A 16,615-nucleotide genomic window follows, 5' to 3' on the forward strand; every position below is an offset into this window, starting at 1 on the left:
GGCAACCCTCATGAACTGTAAATCAGTCATTCATCCCATCAGATTTCAAGGAAAAATTTACACACCCACACAGAAAGGATGGAGTGACACACTGAGGGGCTTAGAGGCAGACAGTGCCTGCAATAGTTACTTTTGTTTGAACTTTTAAAGAACCGTCAGACCTAGAGTTCTGAAACTTTACAAACCTGTTCTAGAGCTCAGGTCGATTAAACACGGTGAGTTATGTGGCTCTAGAAGGTTCTCGGACCGATAAAAAGCCTCGGTGCATTTGCATTGACTTCAATTCATTTTGAGCATTACAAAATTGTGACATTTAGAAAAGTCCCAGAGTTGCAAGACTAGGTGCATTGAAACCGGCTCGGCCCATAGAGACGGACCCCGACATTTCTGTCCGATAGCTCATTCAAGGACCCCGTAGCAAGGCATGGAAAAAAGTGGAATTTCAGCACCAATTAAGGTTTTGCTCGGGCACCGAATGACCTATCGAGCCGAAACTTGGGATTCGAGGTCGCCTCACATAGGGCTAAACATAATGTGAAAACTGGACCCGCAGCTAGAACATAACTACGTATTATTTGTTTTATTATGGTTTAAATGGAAGGCGCTGTGAATTTTGGGCCTGCTATGAGCATATATGTGATAGTTGGCTTCTAAACGAGTTGGAAAAAGTGAGTTTGGAGTCAGATGGTATCAGTTTGGTGTCTGAAAATATCTAATTGGCTGATGGACACTGACTTGCTAGTTGACTTTTGTGCATTTGCAATATGTTTCAACAGTGAAAAACCACCAAAATAGCATTCTGAAATCACCACTAAAAATGACATCACCATAGCCGTGCCGAGTTCAACGAGATGCCCCGCTTGACCGTAGCTTGCTCGGTCTGAGCGCAGCGACAGTGACAAGAAGATGACCCTTGACCTACATTTCAAGTCTTTTGCTTTTGGGAGACAGAGAGAGAACTGTTAAGGTTCAGAAGCACAATTTGACCTCAGGAACGTTCCTAAGGTCTCTGTGCAAGCCTAACATTGACCGTGTGGCATTAACCCTTAACAGTTAAAAGGTGTTTACATCAAACAGTTTACAATGACATCTCACCCCATAGGAACACATTGCCTGCACCCCTAAATTCAACCTGAAGCCTATGTGGGTTATGAATTTCTTATGAACCTGTCTTCAATGACAATCCATCAAGCCACTATGAGGTCTACCTGTGTTGATTCTAAGCTTCCTGGAGCAACCGGAAGTGATAAAATCACCCCAAAAGTGTTTTGCCATACCCAACCAGCAGTTTGTGATATATAGTGCATTCAACCCTGTGTAAATCAGTCAGTTCTTAACGTATAGACTTAAAACTCAGGATTCTGTAAAAGCATACCCCGATCAGGATATGTATTTACTTATAGCTTCCTGTGCCAACCGGAAGTGCCTTAAAATGGGGTCATAGGTGCTGTTTCGAAGGTTTAAAAAAGTCAGATCTTTCCAAAACTTTAAATGTGTGAATCGGTCAACCCTCATGAACTGTAAATCAGTAATTTCGCTAAACAGATGTCAAAGAAAAGCTCTCACACACACACACACACAGCAAGGATGGAGTGAAAAAGTATGGTGCTTAAAGACACACAGAGCCTTAAATGCTTTTAGGGGGGATCCAGACTTCCATACCCGCTCTGGGAGCGCTATACTACCGCCCCAAATCAATGGGTGCTGGCCTGAGTGATTTATGGAGGTTTTCAAAAAATATTGTTTTTCTGGAAAATATTTTGTGTTTTTTCTTCGAGTCAATGGCCTGAGTGATTTATGGAGGTTTTCAAAAAATATTCTAAGTCCAAACTTCATGCACCTGGTATTTTTTTTGGGTTACCAGGTGTCATTTTTCAAAACGGTTGAAATTGCTTTTAGGGGGCATCCAGAGTGTCACATGACCGGATGAGGTAACTATTCTTGTTCTTCTTGTAACTTTCCGGTAGGCTAGAAGCTTTCCGGTGTTTAGCTGCGCGACACAGGTCGACGCAGGTATTGCACTTGATTTATCGTTATCGTAACCGTAGGTGGAGCCAAGTGGAAATACGAAAGCTTTCTAGCTATTTCGCACTGACGGTAATTTGAACACAAGAACGTTTCTAGTGAAAAGGTGCTTACACTCAGCCACCCTAGCCTTATTACGGGTTAACGTTTTGGTAATTTTGGTTGGCCAACAAAATGTAAGACTACAATGACTGCATACGTTTCCCCAAATGTTATGAAAAAAAAATGTTTTGTTATTGATGGACAATGGCAAGGCTGCCATTGTATTTTCAGTTACATTCTGTTCAATAAAAATGGTTTACACGTTTATTTTTTAAGAAATACATGGAACTACAACCGAATAAAACACCATTAACCATCATGCATTGCTTACATTCATTCTATCCTGAAAAGTCTGTTGAGAAAAATCGAAAACAGTACATAGGCATAAAACCACAATGTTTTAATAGGGATTAAATAAAGACAATATATATAACCTCTTATGGTTAAAAAAAAGACAAAATACCTATATATTCATAACGTAAAATAAATAAATACAGTCGATCGCGTCTACGGTTGTTGCAACGGCTTGTGTCGCCTACTGGTTAAATTCGTGTCTTTTCGCACGAATTAAGTAACACAGAAATTCGTGTATTTTCGCACAAATTAAGTAGCACAGAAATTCGTGTATTTTCAAACGAATTGAACCACCCCAAAAATGCACGAAATCTGCTGAAATACATTTTGTACATATATGCGCAAATTGAATGTGAGGCTGGGCTGACAGTTCAGAAATTGTTTAAGAAATGCTTACACACAAAATACAGGTTAACAATGGTCATTGAAGTTGATTGAAAACAGCACGACCTGATGAAGATATCCCAGAAGCCTTGTGCATCTTCAGGTTCCCCAGGAAGATATCCTGCAAGACAAACCATCAGTACCAGCATTCTAGTTCCCAGTCATGTGTGCATGAACATATACAACACTCACATTCAGTAACAGGTGTAAGCCACATCCAAGTACTTAAAGGTTCCGACACAGGGGTCGCCGAACACGGAGTTGGATACCTTGACGATACACTGGCGCTCTCCGTCACACCTGTGTAAACAGGTAGAGGTTAACATCACAGCCAATGAGTGCCTACAGGTAAATGCACACTAAAGGTTTCAGTACCTTTCTGCCATTGTCCTGGTGGTGGATGGGCTGAGGCAGTTGGTGTTTTTGAGTTGTTTATGTGGGCGCCCAATGGAACACACATCGTGTTGACGACGACCATAGTTGGCACGCTGAATATGGATCTCACCACGATCTGAGGAAGAGAACGAAGAAAAGGATTACCAAATCTGGGTGTTTGTGTGGGTTAGTGACTAACATACATCACCACATGAATACACCGTACGGTAGTGTTGACCAGCTTACCACATAGTAGTTGAGAATCAGAGCCTTCACATATGATGCTGCTTACTGCAAGGACAACACAGGAGTTACACCACACAAATTAAGACACACATTAGCCTGGTGAAATGTTAGTGATGGGCACTAATAGGGAATGTTGATTTCAGGTGCATTTTAAACATGTTGGCATGAACTAAAGTATAAAAAGTTAGGCTCGTCATCTTCCACAGTTACCTTGTAGTTTCACTTCCTTATGAACAGTTCTCAAAATGCTAACATTTTAATTAAGCAAACTGGCTGGCTATACTCAAGAAGGTGAAGCAGGGCGACCCGCTACACCAAATCTGTATTTCTATGCCGTTTGTGCCATCTGTCAGATTAGCTATAAACCCTACAAATCAGTAGGAATTGCACTAGCTAGTTACCGTTCACTGAAACATATTCAGTGGTAAACCAGATTAAGTGTGCACAACCATCAAATAAGCTTGAGACACTTCCCTTCCATGTTCTTGCTAGCTAATTGAGCGAGATATGTACATATAACAAGGTGCAGAAGCATATGAGACAAGTCGAAAAGGTTACTGCAAAAAGGGTCAATGCAGATGGTCGGGGTAGTCATTCAGCAGTTTTATGGCTTGGGGGAAGTAGAAGCCATTCAGGGTCCTGTTGGTTCCAGACTTGGTGCACCCGTACCATTTGTTATGGAGTATCAGAGGCCAATATGACTTGGGTGGCTCGAGTCTGTATGTAGGGCCTTCAGACACACGTGGTGTCGAGATCCTGATGGCAGGGAGCCCAGCCTGAGTGATGTACTGGGCCGTACACACTACCCTCTGTAGCACCTTGCAGTCAGATGCCATACCTAGTGGTGATGCAGCCAGTCAAAAAGCTCTCAATGGTGCAGCTGTAGAATTGAGGATCGGAGGGCTGATACCAAATATTTCTAGCCTCCTGGTTGGGAGGGGCTCGGCCCTCCGTTTCCTGTAGTCCATAATCAGTTCCTTTGTCATCTTGGCACCACACTTCCAGGTCCCTGACCTCCCTATAGGCTACGCTAACTAAAGTTGTTGCCGGCTACATTTTTCAATAACCACAGCTTGTTGGCTAGCTAGGGTTAGTTAACAGGTGAGGGTGGTTTACACGTTGAGAAACCCATGCACGTATGAAACGTTGTGGCCATAAGACTGCATTTAATAAATCGTAGTTAGCAAGCTGGTACCATAGGGGAACCAACCCATTCTATTCCTTTTCTAGCTATCAGCAGAGTGCACTATTTTACAAAAGAGTAAAGTGGGTAGGAGTATTAAACAATATCCCAACATGCCACAGTCATACCGATAGTACGTTGAATCTAATTCTGTATATTGGTGCCCACCACTAAGTGTTATTAGCACACATTGAGAGACTGACTTGTTTCTTGCTGTTGGACACAGGAGTATTTGATGTCCAGGTACTTGTAAGTCCCGACACAGGGGTCTCCAAAAACGAAATTGGATGCCGGCACAACACACTCGCTCTTCCCACCGCATCTGTGTGTTTCAAAGACAGGTAGAGGTCATGAGTTCCTTTCTGCCATCTTGCTGGTTAACACTAGTCAAGGAGTTCCTACAGGTAAACAGCACAGGTTCCAGTACCTTTCTGCCATCTTGCTGGTGGTGGATTGGCTGAGGCAGTTGGTGTCGGTGAGTTGGTTATCGGGGCGCCCAATGGAACACACATCGTGTTGACGACGACCATAGTTGGCACGCTTGATTTGAATCTTACCTCCATCTGAGGGAGATGGGGAAGAGAGACAATGAAAAGGAGAAAGGTGAGGGACAAAGGAGAGCCAAGTCTGGGTCTCTATGGTGTGGGCTAGTGACCCTAATCTACAGTAGAAACTATCATAGGTGGTCGGTGAGTATACTGTAGGGTTGACTAGCTTACCACATTGCAGTAAAGCATCAGAGCCTTCACACGTGATGCTAATTGCTGCCAGGACAAATAAACAGGAATTACACACCACTCACATTAGCTTGGTTAAGTAGTATCATCATTATTACATACAGTACCTCCATCCGTTAGTGTACAGCAAGCTGCAGCCAGCACTGAAACAACATCACACAGCTAGTTCAGCAACATATGCACTTGGACCATGAAGCTAGAATTCAGCATTGGTCTCTATACTCAAGCATTTCAGTTATACTAAGTGTATTATAGTCAAGTTGAGCATTTGGTCTCTTATTCCAGGCACAAAATGTGACATTTGTTATATGACTTTGTTTTGAATACTTTTTTGCCCAATAGGAACTGAATGTCCCTCAAATCATATGACATTCTTCTATTACTAACATTTGGTCATATATATTTAAATTCTAATCTGCATCAGATACAGATTTTGTATACTCACATGTGACCACCGTCAGTCTGAACATGCGCATGATTCCAGGTACAGGCGTGGTAGTAACAGAGAAAATGCAACTGATGATAACAAGACCCAATTCACCTGGTATTTATGTTATGTGACATGTCTTAATTAACCCAGGTGTATCTCTTTGTCTCCAGGTGCACCTCATTGCAATTAGGGGCCGGCGTTTGCTGGTCTATACCTGGCTATTGAGTCAGTCTCATGGAGTTAGATAGAGGACTCTAGATGGATGAAATCCATTTTGGCATGAACACTGCCATTGAGGGCTTCCAACATTTTAAAGTAGCCATCTAGGTGGTGCTTCTTCGTTAAGGAAGAATTACATGGGCCACGTTCAGTCAAAAAACCTTCGATCATTGCAGATATACATTTCATGAATAGAGACAACGTATTTCCTTAATCTACATGTCGGAGAGACATATTTGTTCAAAATAGCATATTGTTATCTGAACCTTCCAAAAGGTTGCATCCTGCTGAACGCACCCCTTTATTCAATCCGGGTCATCAGGAGGGATCAGCCAATTAATTATACTCTTGAGCAAACACAGCATAACTGTATGTGCAGTAAATTGCCTTGAATTGCCTAAATTACCTCTTAAATTCTCAGGGCTGCTGGACAGGTGCCTTGCCCGTCAACGTGCGAGCCCTTTGGGTGTTGCACTTATCAGGCTTTACTGCCACGGTCCAGAAAGGCTGGTCCGAGTGATTTTGTTAATTTATATGTTCCCAGTTGCCACTCCTGTCAAGGGAGACCGCTGCTCTTGAAGGCAGTTTGGTGACCACAGATCCCCAGTACAGTTACTCTACTGTAAACATTATTAAAGTGACCCGTGTTGAGTGACTATATACATATGGCAGCAGTCTCTATGGTACAGGGTAGAGTACCAGTTGGTATCAGCCCAATACCCTGCTTTTAACAGAGACTAAGTTTGGGCAGGGTTCTGGGCGGAGGCCGGCTAGAGGTTACTATTTCAACGTCCGATGGCCTGGAGTAAGAAACTTCTATCTCCAGTTTCTCAGTCTCTTGGGGTTAACTTTGATGCACCTGTACTATCAACTCCTTCTAGATGGTAGCGGGGAGACACGGCCATGGCTCGGGTGGCTGAGGTCCTTGATGATCTTCTTGGCCTATCTGTGACACCGAGTGCTGGAGATGTCTTGGAGGGCAGGCAGTGTGCCCCCGGTGATGCGTTGGGCTGTCCGCACCACCATCTGGAGAGCCCTGTGGTTGCAAATTCCGGACCAGGCGTTGATACAGCCCTACATGATCGTCTCAATGGTGCCCATGTAGAATTTCATGAGGGCCTTAGAGGACTAGCCACATTTCTTCAGCCTCCTGAAGTTGAAGAGGCGCTGTTGAGCTTTCACCACACTGACTCTGTGAATGGACTATTTCAGCTTTATAGTTATAACTTGTAGCTCTTCATCCTCTCCAGTGCGGCCCTGTTGACATGGATGGGGACTAGCTCAATCTGCTGTCTACAGTAGTCCACAATCATCTCCTTTGTTTTGTTGACATTGAGGGAGAGGTTATTTTCCTGGCATCATTCCGTCAGGGCCCTCAAATATTTCCTGTACGCTGTCTCGTCATTGTTGGTAATCAGGCCTACCACTGTCGTCAGCAAAATTGACGATTGAGTTGCCACGCAATCATGGGTGAACAGGGAGCACAGGAGGAGGCTGAGCACACACCCGTGTGGGGCCCCAGTCTTGAGGATCAGCGTTGCAGAGGTGTTGTTGACTAACCCGCTGGAGTGCCTTGCAGTTGTGGACGGAGTAATTGCCATACCAGGCCATGATGCATCCGCTCAGGACGCTCTCGATGGTGCAGTAGTAGTATTTAGAGAGGAGGCAGCATGGCAACTTTCTTCAGCCACCTTAGAAGGTAGAGACGCTGTTGTCATGTTGGTCCATGACGAGTCCGCAGTGATGTAGTCGCTGAGAAACTTAAAACTTGTGACTCTCTCTACTGCAGTCCCGTTGATGTGGATCCGGGGTATGTTCCCTCCTCGGCTTCCAAAAGTCAACAATCAAATCCTTTGTTTTGCTAACGTTGAGGGAGAGGTTGTCATGACACCACAATGCCAGTTCACATACCTGCTCCCTACAGACTGACTCGTCATTGTTGGTTATCAGGCCTACAACCGTGGTGTTGTGCAAAGCTACGCAGTCATGGGTGAACAGGGAGCACAGGAGGAGGCTGAGCACACACCCCTGGGGGTCACCTGTGTTGATTCAGTGTCTCCTTAAAGCAGGTGGGTACTGCAGCCAAGGACAGGTACAGGTTGAAGATGTCCGAGAAGATGCCCGCCAGCTGATCAGCCCACACTCTGAGCATGCGGACAAATATTCTATCTTGGCCAACGGCTTTGTGAGTACCTTCTCTTGAGAGTTTTTCTTCACGTCTGCCTCGGAGAGTGAAAGCACCTGGTCATTCAGAGCAGCAAGAGTTGATGACTTGGTATTGTCTACCTCGAAGCGGACATAGAATGAGTTAAGCTCGTCTGAGAGGGAGGTTGGCACTCCAATATGTCCCATAAACATCACAAATTGTCCTTTTGTTCGATTGATTCCGTTGATATATATCCAAAATGTCCATTTATTTGGCGCATTTGATCCAGAAAAACACTGGTTCCAACTTGCACAACGTGACTACAAAATATCTCAAAAGGTACCTGTAAGCTTTGTCCAAACATTTCAAACTACGTTTGTAATACAACTTTCGGTATTTTTTTACGTAAATAATCGATAAAATTGAAGACGGGATGATCTGTGTTCAATACCGGAGGAAAACAATGTGTAGCATGCCTTCTGGTCATGCGCCTCTAACTAACAGTACACTTCACTGGAAACTCATTCTGAACATGGCTACTTCTTCATTTCTCAAAGGAAAAACCTCAACTAATTTCTAAAGACTGTTGCCATCCAGTGGAAGCGACAGGAACTACAGGAAGGTCCCTTAGAAATCTGGATTCCCAATGAAAACACATTGAAAAGAGAGTGACCTAAAAAAAATAATAATCTGAATGGTTTGTCCTCGGGGTTTTGCCTGACAAATAAGTTATGTTATTGTCACAGACATGATTCAAACAGTTTTAGAAACTTCAGAGTGTTTTCTATCCAATACTAATACTAATAATAATATGTATATATTAGCATCTGGGACCTAGTAGGAGGCAGTTTACTCTAGGCACACATCCAAATGTGAAAATGCTGCCCCCTATCCTAGAGAAGTTAACTTCTTCTTAATAGGGGTCGCTGTTTTCACTTTGGGAAAAATTTGTGCCCAAATTAAACGGCCTCGTACTCTGTTCTAGATCATACGATATGCATATTATTATTACTATTGGATAGAAAACACTCTGAAGTTTCTAAAACTGTTTGAATTATATCTGTGAGTAAAACAGAACTCATTTGGCAGCAAACTTCCAAACAGGAAGTGAAAATTCTGAAAATGGGTCTCTGTGTAAGGCCTTGCCTATTCAATTGCCTTGTATTTATGGATCTGTATGCACTTCATACGCCTTCCACTAGATGTCAACAGGCAGTAGAGTGTTGAATGGGGTGTCTAGCTTGATGTGAGACCGAATGAGAGCTTTTGGAGTGACAGGTCCGGTATTTTCTTTGTCTTCGAAGGCGCGCTGGGGAGCTCGACATTGTTTTCTGAAAAGCGTTCGGTATACACGGCGAATATCTCCGGCTCTGATTTTATTTGATACATATGATAATAACATCATAAAGTAGGTTTTTTCAACCGAGTTTTATCAGTTTATTCAACGTTTATTGGGACTTTTGGAGTTTTCCGTTCTTTGCGCCAAGAGAGGATGGGAATGTTAGCAACCTTGGCTAGCATTGTGGTGCGAATTCGACAGAAGAAATGGACATTCTAAAACCAAACAACGATTTATTCTGGACCAAGGACTCCTTGTACAACATTCTGATGGAAGCTCAGCAAAAGTAAGAAAACATTTATGATGTTATTTTGTATTTCTGTCGAAAATGTTTAGTATTATTTTCCGCCCTGATTTTGGGCGCTGTCTCGCTATAACGTAAGCTGTATGTCGTACTAAAGTTATTTTTAGAATTCTAACACGGCGATTGCATTAAGAACTAGTGTGTCTTTCATTTGCTATCCAACATGTATTTTTTAGTAAAATTTATGATGAGTTATTTGGTCAGATTAGGTGAGTGTCAGAAATATATCCGGAGATTCTGGAAAAAAGTTGCTACGTTTTCACAATGTATAACCACGGATTTCAGCTCTAAATATGCACATTTTCGAAGAAACCATATATGTATTGTGTAATATGATGTTATAGGACTGTCATCTGATGAATATTGTGAAGGTTAGTGAATAAATGTATATATTTTGCTGTTTTTTTCGCTATCGCTACCATTGGGTTGAATGAATGCGGTTGTGTGGCTGGCTACTGTAGTAAGCTAATATAATGCGTATTGTGTTTTCGCTGTAAAACATTAAAAAAATCGGACATGTTGGCTGGATTCACAAGATGTTTATCTTTCATTTGCTGTATTGGACTTGTTAATGTGTGAAAGTGAAATATTTCTAAAAAATATTTTTTGAATTTCGCCTTTTCAGTGGAATGTGGGCGGGGCTAGACAGGTTAAATTAGCTTACCACAATAGCCAAACACACAAACGCATTTATTCACCGCAAAAGGTAGCTTTCGCAAAAACCAGCAATAAATATAAATTAATCACTAACCTTTGGACAACTTCATCAGGTGACAGTCTTATAACATCATGTTATACAATACATTTATGTTTTGTTCAAAAATGTGCATATTTAGAGCTGGAAATCGTGGTTATACATTGTGAATACGTAGCAACATTACCCCAGAATCTCCGGATATGTATGACCAAATGTTTGTATTAGAGAGTAAATGAAGTACATGTTATATGATTTGAGGTACATTCAATTTCTATTGGTCAAAAAAAATATATAATTGTCACGTTGCATTCTTGGAATAAGAGACCAAATGCTCAACTTGACTATAATCCAGTAGGTATAACTCAAATGCGGAATTCTACCTTCATGGTCCAAGTGCATATGTTGTGAGATGTTGCTGAACTAGCTGTGTGATGTTGTTTCAGTGCTGGCTGCAGCTTGCTGTACACTAACGGATGGAGGTACTGTATGTAATAATGATGATGTTACTTAACCAAGCTAATATGAGGAGTGTGTAATTCCTGTTTATTTGTCCTGGCAGCAATTAGCATCACGTGTGAAGGCTCTGATGCTTTACTGCAATGTGGTAAGCTAGTCAACCCTACAGTATACTCACTGACCACCTATGATAGTTTCTACTGTAGATTAGGGTCACTAGCCCACACCATAGAGACCCATACTTGGCTCTCCTTTGTCCCTCACCTTTCTCCTTTTCATTGTCTCTTCCCCATCTCCCCCAGATGGAGGTAAGATTCAAATCAAGCGTGCCAACTATGGTCGTCGTCAACACGATATGTGTTCCATTGGGCGCCCCGATAACCAACTCACCGACACCAACTGCCTCAGCCAATCCACCACCAGCAAGATGGCAGAAAGGTACTGGAACCTGTGCTGTTTACCTGTAGAAACTCCGTGGTTGTTGTGTTAACCACCACCAGGAAGATGGTAGAAGGGTACTGGAACCTGTAGTGTGTACCTGTAGGAACTCATGACCTCTACCTGTCTTTGAAACACACAGGTGTGGTGGGAAGACCCAGTGTGTTGTCCCGGCATCCAATTTCGTTTTTGGAGACCCCTGTGTTGGGACTTATAAGTACCTGGACATCAAATACTCCTGTGTCCAACAGCAAGAAACAAGTCAGTCTCAATGTGTGCTAATTACACTTAGTGGTGGGCATCAATATCCATAATTAGATTCAACGTACTATCGGTATGACTGTGGCATGTTGGGATATTGTTTAATACTCCTACCCACTTTACTCTTTTGTAAAAGAGTGTACTATGCTGATAGCTAGAAAAGGAATAGAATAGGTTTGTTCCCCTATGGTACCAGCTTGCTAACTATGTTTTATTAAATGCTGTCTTATGGCCACAACGTGTTTCATACATGCATGTGTTTTTCAACGCGTAAACCACCCTCACCTGCTAACTAACCCTAGCTAGCCAACAAGCTGTGGTTATTGAAAAATGTAGCCGGCAACAACTTTAGTTAGCGTCGCCTATAGGGAGGTCAGGGACCTGGAAGTGTGGTGCCAAGACGACAAAGGAACTGATTGTGGACTACAGGAAACGGAGGGCCGAGCCCTCCCTACCAGGAGGCTAGAAATATTTGTAATCAGCCCTCCGATCCTCAATTCTACAGCTGCACCATTGAGAGCTTTTTGACTGGCTGCATCACCACTAGGTATGGCATCTGACTGCAAGGTGCTACAGAGGGTAGTGTGTACGGCCCAGTACATCACTCAGGCTGGGCTCCCTGCCATCAGGATCTCGAGACCACGTGTGTCTGAAGGCCCTACATACAGACTCGAGCCACCCAAGTCATACTGGTCTCTGCTACTCCATAACAGATGGTACTGCTGCACCAAGTCTGGAACCAACAGGACCCTGAACGGTTTCTACTTCCTCCAAGCCATAAAACTGCTGAATGACTACCCTGACCATCTGCATTGACCCTTTTTGCAGTAACCTTTTCGACTTGTCTCATATGCTGCTGCTGCTCCTTGTTATATGTACATATCTCGCTCAATTAGCCAGCAAGAACATGGAAGGGAAGTTTCTCAAGCTTATTTGATGGTTGTGCACTTAATCTGGTTTACCACTGAATATGTTTCAGGGAACGGTAACTAGCTAGCGCAACTCCCACAGATTGGTAGGGTCTATAGCTAATCTGACAGATGGCACAGCACAAACTGCGTAGAATTACAGATTTGGTGTAGTGGGTTGACCTTTTTCGCCAGTTTGTTTTATGTTAGCATTTCGAGAACTGTTCATAAGGAAGTGAAACTACAAGGTAACGGTGGAAGATGATGCGCATAACTTTTTATACTTTAGTTCATGCCAACATGTTTAAAATGCACCTGAAATCCACATTCCCTATTAGTGCCCATCACTAACACTTCACCAGGCTAATGTGTCTTAATTTGTCTGGCCAGTGTGGTGTAACTCCTGTGTTGTCCTTGCAGTAAGCAGCATCATATGTGAAGGCTCTGATTCTCAACTACTATGTGGTAAGCTGGTCAACACTACCGTACGGTGTATTCATGTGGTGACGTATGTTAGTCACTAGCCCACACATACAACCAGTTTTGGTAATCCTTTTCTTCGTTCTCTTCCTCAGATCGGGGTGAGATCCATATTCAGCGTGCCAACTACGGTCGTCGTCAACACGATGTGTGTTCCATTGGGCGCCCACAAAACCAACTCAAAAACACCAACTGCCTCAGCCCATCCACCACCAGCACAATGGCAAAAAGGTACTGAAACCGTTAGTGTGCATATACCTGTAGGCACTCATTGGCTGTGATGTTAACCTCTACCTGTTTCACACAGGTGTGACGGAGAGCGCCAGTGTATCGTCAAGGTATCCAACTCCGTGTTCGGCGACCCCTGTGTCGGAACCTATAAGTACTTGGATGTGGCTTACACCTGTTACTGAATGTGAGTGTTGTATATGTTCATGCACACATGACTGGGAACTAGAATGCTGGTACTGATGGTTTGTCTTGCAGGATATCTTCCTGGGGAACCAGAAGATGTTCAAGTCTTCTGGGATATCTTCATCAGGTCATGCTGTTTTCAACCAAATCAACTTATATGATTGTAAACCTGTGTATTTTGTGTAAGCATTTCTTAAACAATTTCTGAACTGTGGTTGTTGGTCTGAATTAAACGACGTGGCAGAAAGACATGACTGGTTGCCTCTTGTATATTACTAAATGTCACACCAATATTACTGACCGTGTGTCCTTTACTCTCGCCTTTCACCGGACTCCTTTGTACCTGCCGCTAACGTGCCTTGATGTTGGTATTCTGTGCCCATCTTTAACAAGTCCACTGGAGGACAATTTCTTTTTAACTAAGACAAAATAATTGATAACTGAAATTTTCCAGGACAAAGTTTCAGTAAATCCCCCTTATTGTTTGGACCTTTAAATGTACCTTCAGAGGTCATTCAATAACAATGAAAAATAAGTTTCTGGCTGAAGACATAAGACTAACAAGGGAAATACCTTCACTAATAGTATAGGTAGATGGCAATAAAAACAAAACTACAGATACAAAGAACTGGAGGAACTTATTCAAGTACCAACTAATATAATCTATTACAAAATGAAAGTAATCTGTGGAAGCTAAATGATCTCAAGATGGCGTAGACAGATGGGCGCCTCACTTCAAGTCCTTAGGAAATTATGCAGTTATTTGTGGACAATATTAGGGCACGAGTTGCCTTCCAGAGAGACATCAGATTGTAACATTCTGTTTCACGGAAACATGGCTCACTCGGGATATGTTGTCGATACAAACATCGGGTTTCTTCATGCGTCGGGCCGACAAACATCTCTCTGGTAAGTGGAAGGGCGGGGGTTTATGCCTCATGATTAATGACTCATGGTGTAACTATCAACATACAGTAACTCAAGTCATTTTGTTCATCTGATTTATATATTGCAAAACTCGCGCAAAACAATGCGCAAACCACCGCATTCAGCCATGGAAAGAGGTCGGGGAATATAGCTGAATATAAACAGTGTAGTTATTTCCTCCAGGGCATAAAACAAGCAGGATGTCAGTATAGGGAGAAAATGGAGTTCCAATTCAACGGTGAAGACGTGTGGCAGGGTCTACAGTAAATTACGGACGACAAATGTATTCATAAAATGCCTGGATTTTTAAAGATTTGGTGATTCTCTTTTAAAATGGGTAAAAGTACTGTATAGGTGTAAAATAGTAAATAGCGGCTACTTTTTAGAGTTTTGAATAGTCAAGAGGACTTAAACAAGGGAGTCCGCTGTAACCATATCTATTCGTTATGGCCATCGAAATGCTAGCTACTAAAATCAGATCAAATAAGAGGATTTGAAATCCAAGGTCTAATGTATGCCGATGAGTCAAGTTTTTTATTAAGTCCGCAATCTAGTTCCCTGCAATGTCTCATTAAAGATCTAAACTTTTCTGGACTCTGGAGTAAAACCTGTGTACAATGTTACATATTGGATCTTTAAAAAAAATACAACTTTTACATTACTATGCAGTTTATCTTAAAAATGGGCTGATGGTGAAGTAGAAATGCTTGGTATTCATATAAAAAAATATTACATGAGCCCTACGCAATGAATTTCAATAGAAAACAGACAAGATCCTGCTACCATGGAGAGGTAAATTCCTGTCTTTTTATAGAAAATTTACCCTGATTAACTCTTTAGTCATATCAGTTTACTCACTTTCATATGGCGCTGCCTACTCCTGATGGCTTGTTTTTCAATTAATATGAGCAAAGAATATTTATCTTAATTTGGGACGCTAAACCAGACAAGATAGTGTGCCTATCTATTTTATGAATGTGTTTATTTTTATTTAACCTGGTAAGTTGACTGAGAACACATTCACATTTGCAACAACCTGGGGAATAGTTACAGGGGAGAGGAGGGGGGTTGAACTAGCCAATTGTACACCGGCGATGATTAGGTTGCCATGATGGTAAGAAGGGAAATTTGGGAATTTAGCCAGGACACTGGGGTTAACATCCCTACTCTTGCGATCAGTGCCATGGGATCTTTAGTGATCACAGAGTGTCAGGACACCCATTAAACGTTCCATCCAAAAGACGGCACCCTAGTGCCCTGGGTCAATGGGTTATTTTTTAGACAAGAGGGAAGGGTGCCTCCTACTGGACCTCCGACAGCACTTCGAGAAGCATCTGTTCTCCCATCCAGGGACTGACCAGGACCAATCCAGCTTATCTTAACCTCTTTCAGCTAGGGGGCACTATTTTTCTGTTTGGAAAAATAACATTCCCAAGGTAAACGGACTATTTCTCAGACCCAGATGCTAGAATATAATTGACAGATTAGGATAGAAAACATGTATGTTAAAAACAACCTGAGGATTGATTATAAAACACGTTTGACGTGTTTCTATGAACATTACGGATACTTTTTTGGAAATTTCGTCTGGCCTTCAGGACTGGAACGAGACTGTGGTTTTCTGAACATAGCGCGCAAACCAAATGGCGGTTTTTGGTTATAAAACAAATCTTTATCGAACAAAAATAACAGTGATCATCAAAGGTAAGTGATTAATTTTATTGCTTTTCTGTCTTTCGTGACCAAGCTAATTTGCGGCTAGCTGTTCTTACTGTTTTGTCTAGTGATTGATAAACTCACAAACGCTTGGATTGCTTTCGCGGTAAAGCATATTTTCAAAATCTGACACAATAGGTGGATTAACAACAAGCTAAACTGTGTTTTGGTATATTTCACTTGTGATTTCATGATTATACATATTTTTAGTATTTTATTTTTATTTGGCGCTCTGCAAATCAGCGGTTGTTTACGAAAATGATCCCGCTAAAGGGATCCGTGCGTCAAGAAGTTAACTTAATATGGCTGCAATCCCGCTACCGGGATCGATATGACAACAGCCAGTGAAAGTGCAGGGCGCCAAATTCAAACAACAGAAATCTCATAATTAAAATTCCTCAGACATTCATGTGTCTTATACCATTTTTAAGGTAATCTTGTTGTTAATCCCACCAAAATGTCCGATTTCAAATATGCTTTTCAGCGAAAGCACTACAAACGATTATGTTAGGTCAACACCAAACCACAATAAGC

The 16,615-nt window shown here is 42.2% G+C and overlaps 2 protein-coding genes across 2 annotated transcripts; one reads left to right on the plus strand and one right to left on the minus strand.

Moving 5' to 3' along the window:
• Positions 1-2,999: 2,999 nt before the first annotated feature.
• Positions 3,000-5,822, minus strand: LOC120064867 (L-rhamnose-binding lectin CSL3-like). Its single transcript, XM_039015459.1, has 6 exons — positions 5,792-5,822; positions 5,037-5,172; positions 4,813-4,931; positions 3,427-3,471; positions 3,181-3,316; positions 3,000-3,105 (listed from the first exon to the last, which is right to left on the minus strand). The coding sequence occupies exons 1-6, from the start codon at positions 5,820-5,822 to the stop codon at positions 3,000-3,002; spliced, it is 573 nt and encodes a 190-aa protein (XP_038871387.1).
• A 1,970-nt stretch (positions 5,823-7,792) lies between these two features.
• LOC120064868 (L-rhamnose-binding lectin CSL3-like) lies at positions 7,793-13,437 on the plus strand. The gene is made up of 9 exons (XM_039015460.1): positions 7,793-7,805; positions 8,065-8,180; positions 10,906-10,960; positions 11,041-11,085; positions 11,240-11,375; positions 11,518-11,636; positions 12,965-13,009; positions 13,120-13,255; positions 13,332-13,437. The coding sequence occupies exons 1-9, from the start codon at positions 7,793-7,795 to the stop codon at positions 13,435-13,437; spliced, it is 771 nt and encodes a 256-aa protein (XP_038871388.1).
• Positions 13,438-16,615: the final 3,178 nt, after the last annotated feature.

This window comes from Salvelinus namaycush, chromosome 20 (genome assembly GCF_016432855.1).
Source record: "Salvelinus namaycush isolate Seneca chromosome 20, SaNama_1.0, whole genome shotgun sequence".
Taxonomy (NCBI): domain Eukaryota; kingdom Metazoa; phylum Chordata; class Actinopteri; order Salmoniformes; family Salmonidae; genus Salvelinus; species Salvelinus namaycush.

Excerpts from the sequence above, each read along its gene's own strand:
- LOC120064867 (XM_039015459.1), bottom strand. The coding sequence starts at position 5,822 with ATGCGCATGTTCAGACTGACGGTGGTCACAT. Across the intron at positions 5,173-5,791 it reads CAGACTGACGGTGGTCACAT|ATGGAGGTAAGATTCAAATC; the intron begins GTGAGTATACAA and ends CATCTCCCTCAG. Across the intron at positions 4,932-5,036 it reads ACCAGCAAGATGGCAGAAAG|ATGCGGTGGGAAGAGCGAGT; the intron begins GTACTGGAACCT and ends TGAAACACACAG.
- LOC120064868 (XM_039015460.1), top strand. Across the intron at positions 10,961-11,040 it reads CTGTACACTAACGGATGGAG|CAATTAGCATCACGTGTGAA; the intron begins GTACTGTATGTA and ends TTGTCCTGGCAG. Across the intron at positions 11,637-12,964 it reads TGTCCAACAGCAAGAAACAA|TAAGCAGCATCATATGTGAA; the intron begins GTCAGTCTCAAT and ends TTGTCCTTGCAG.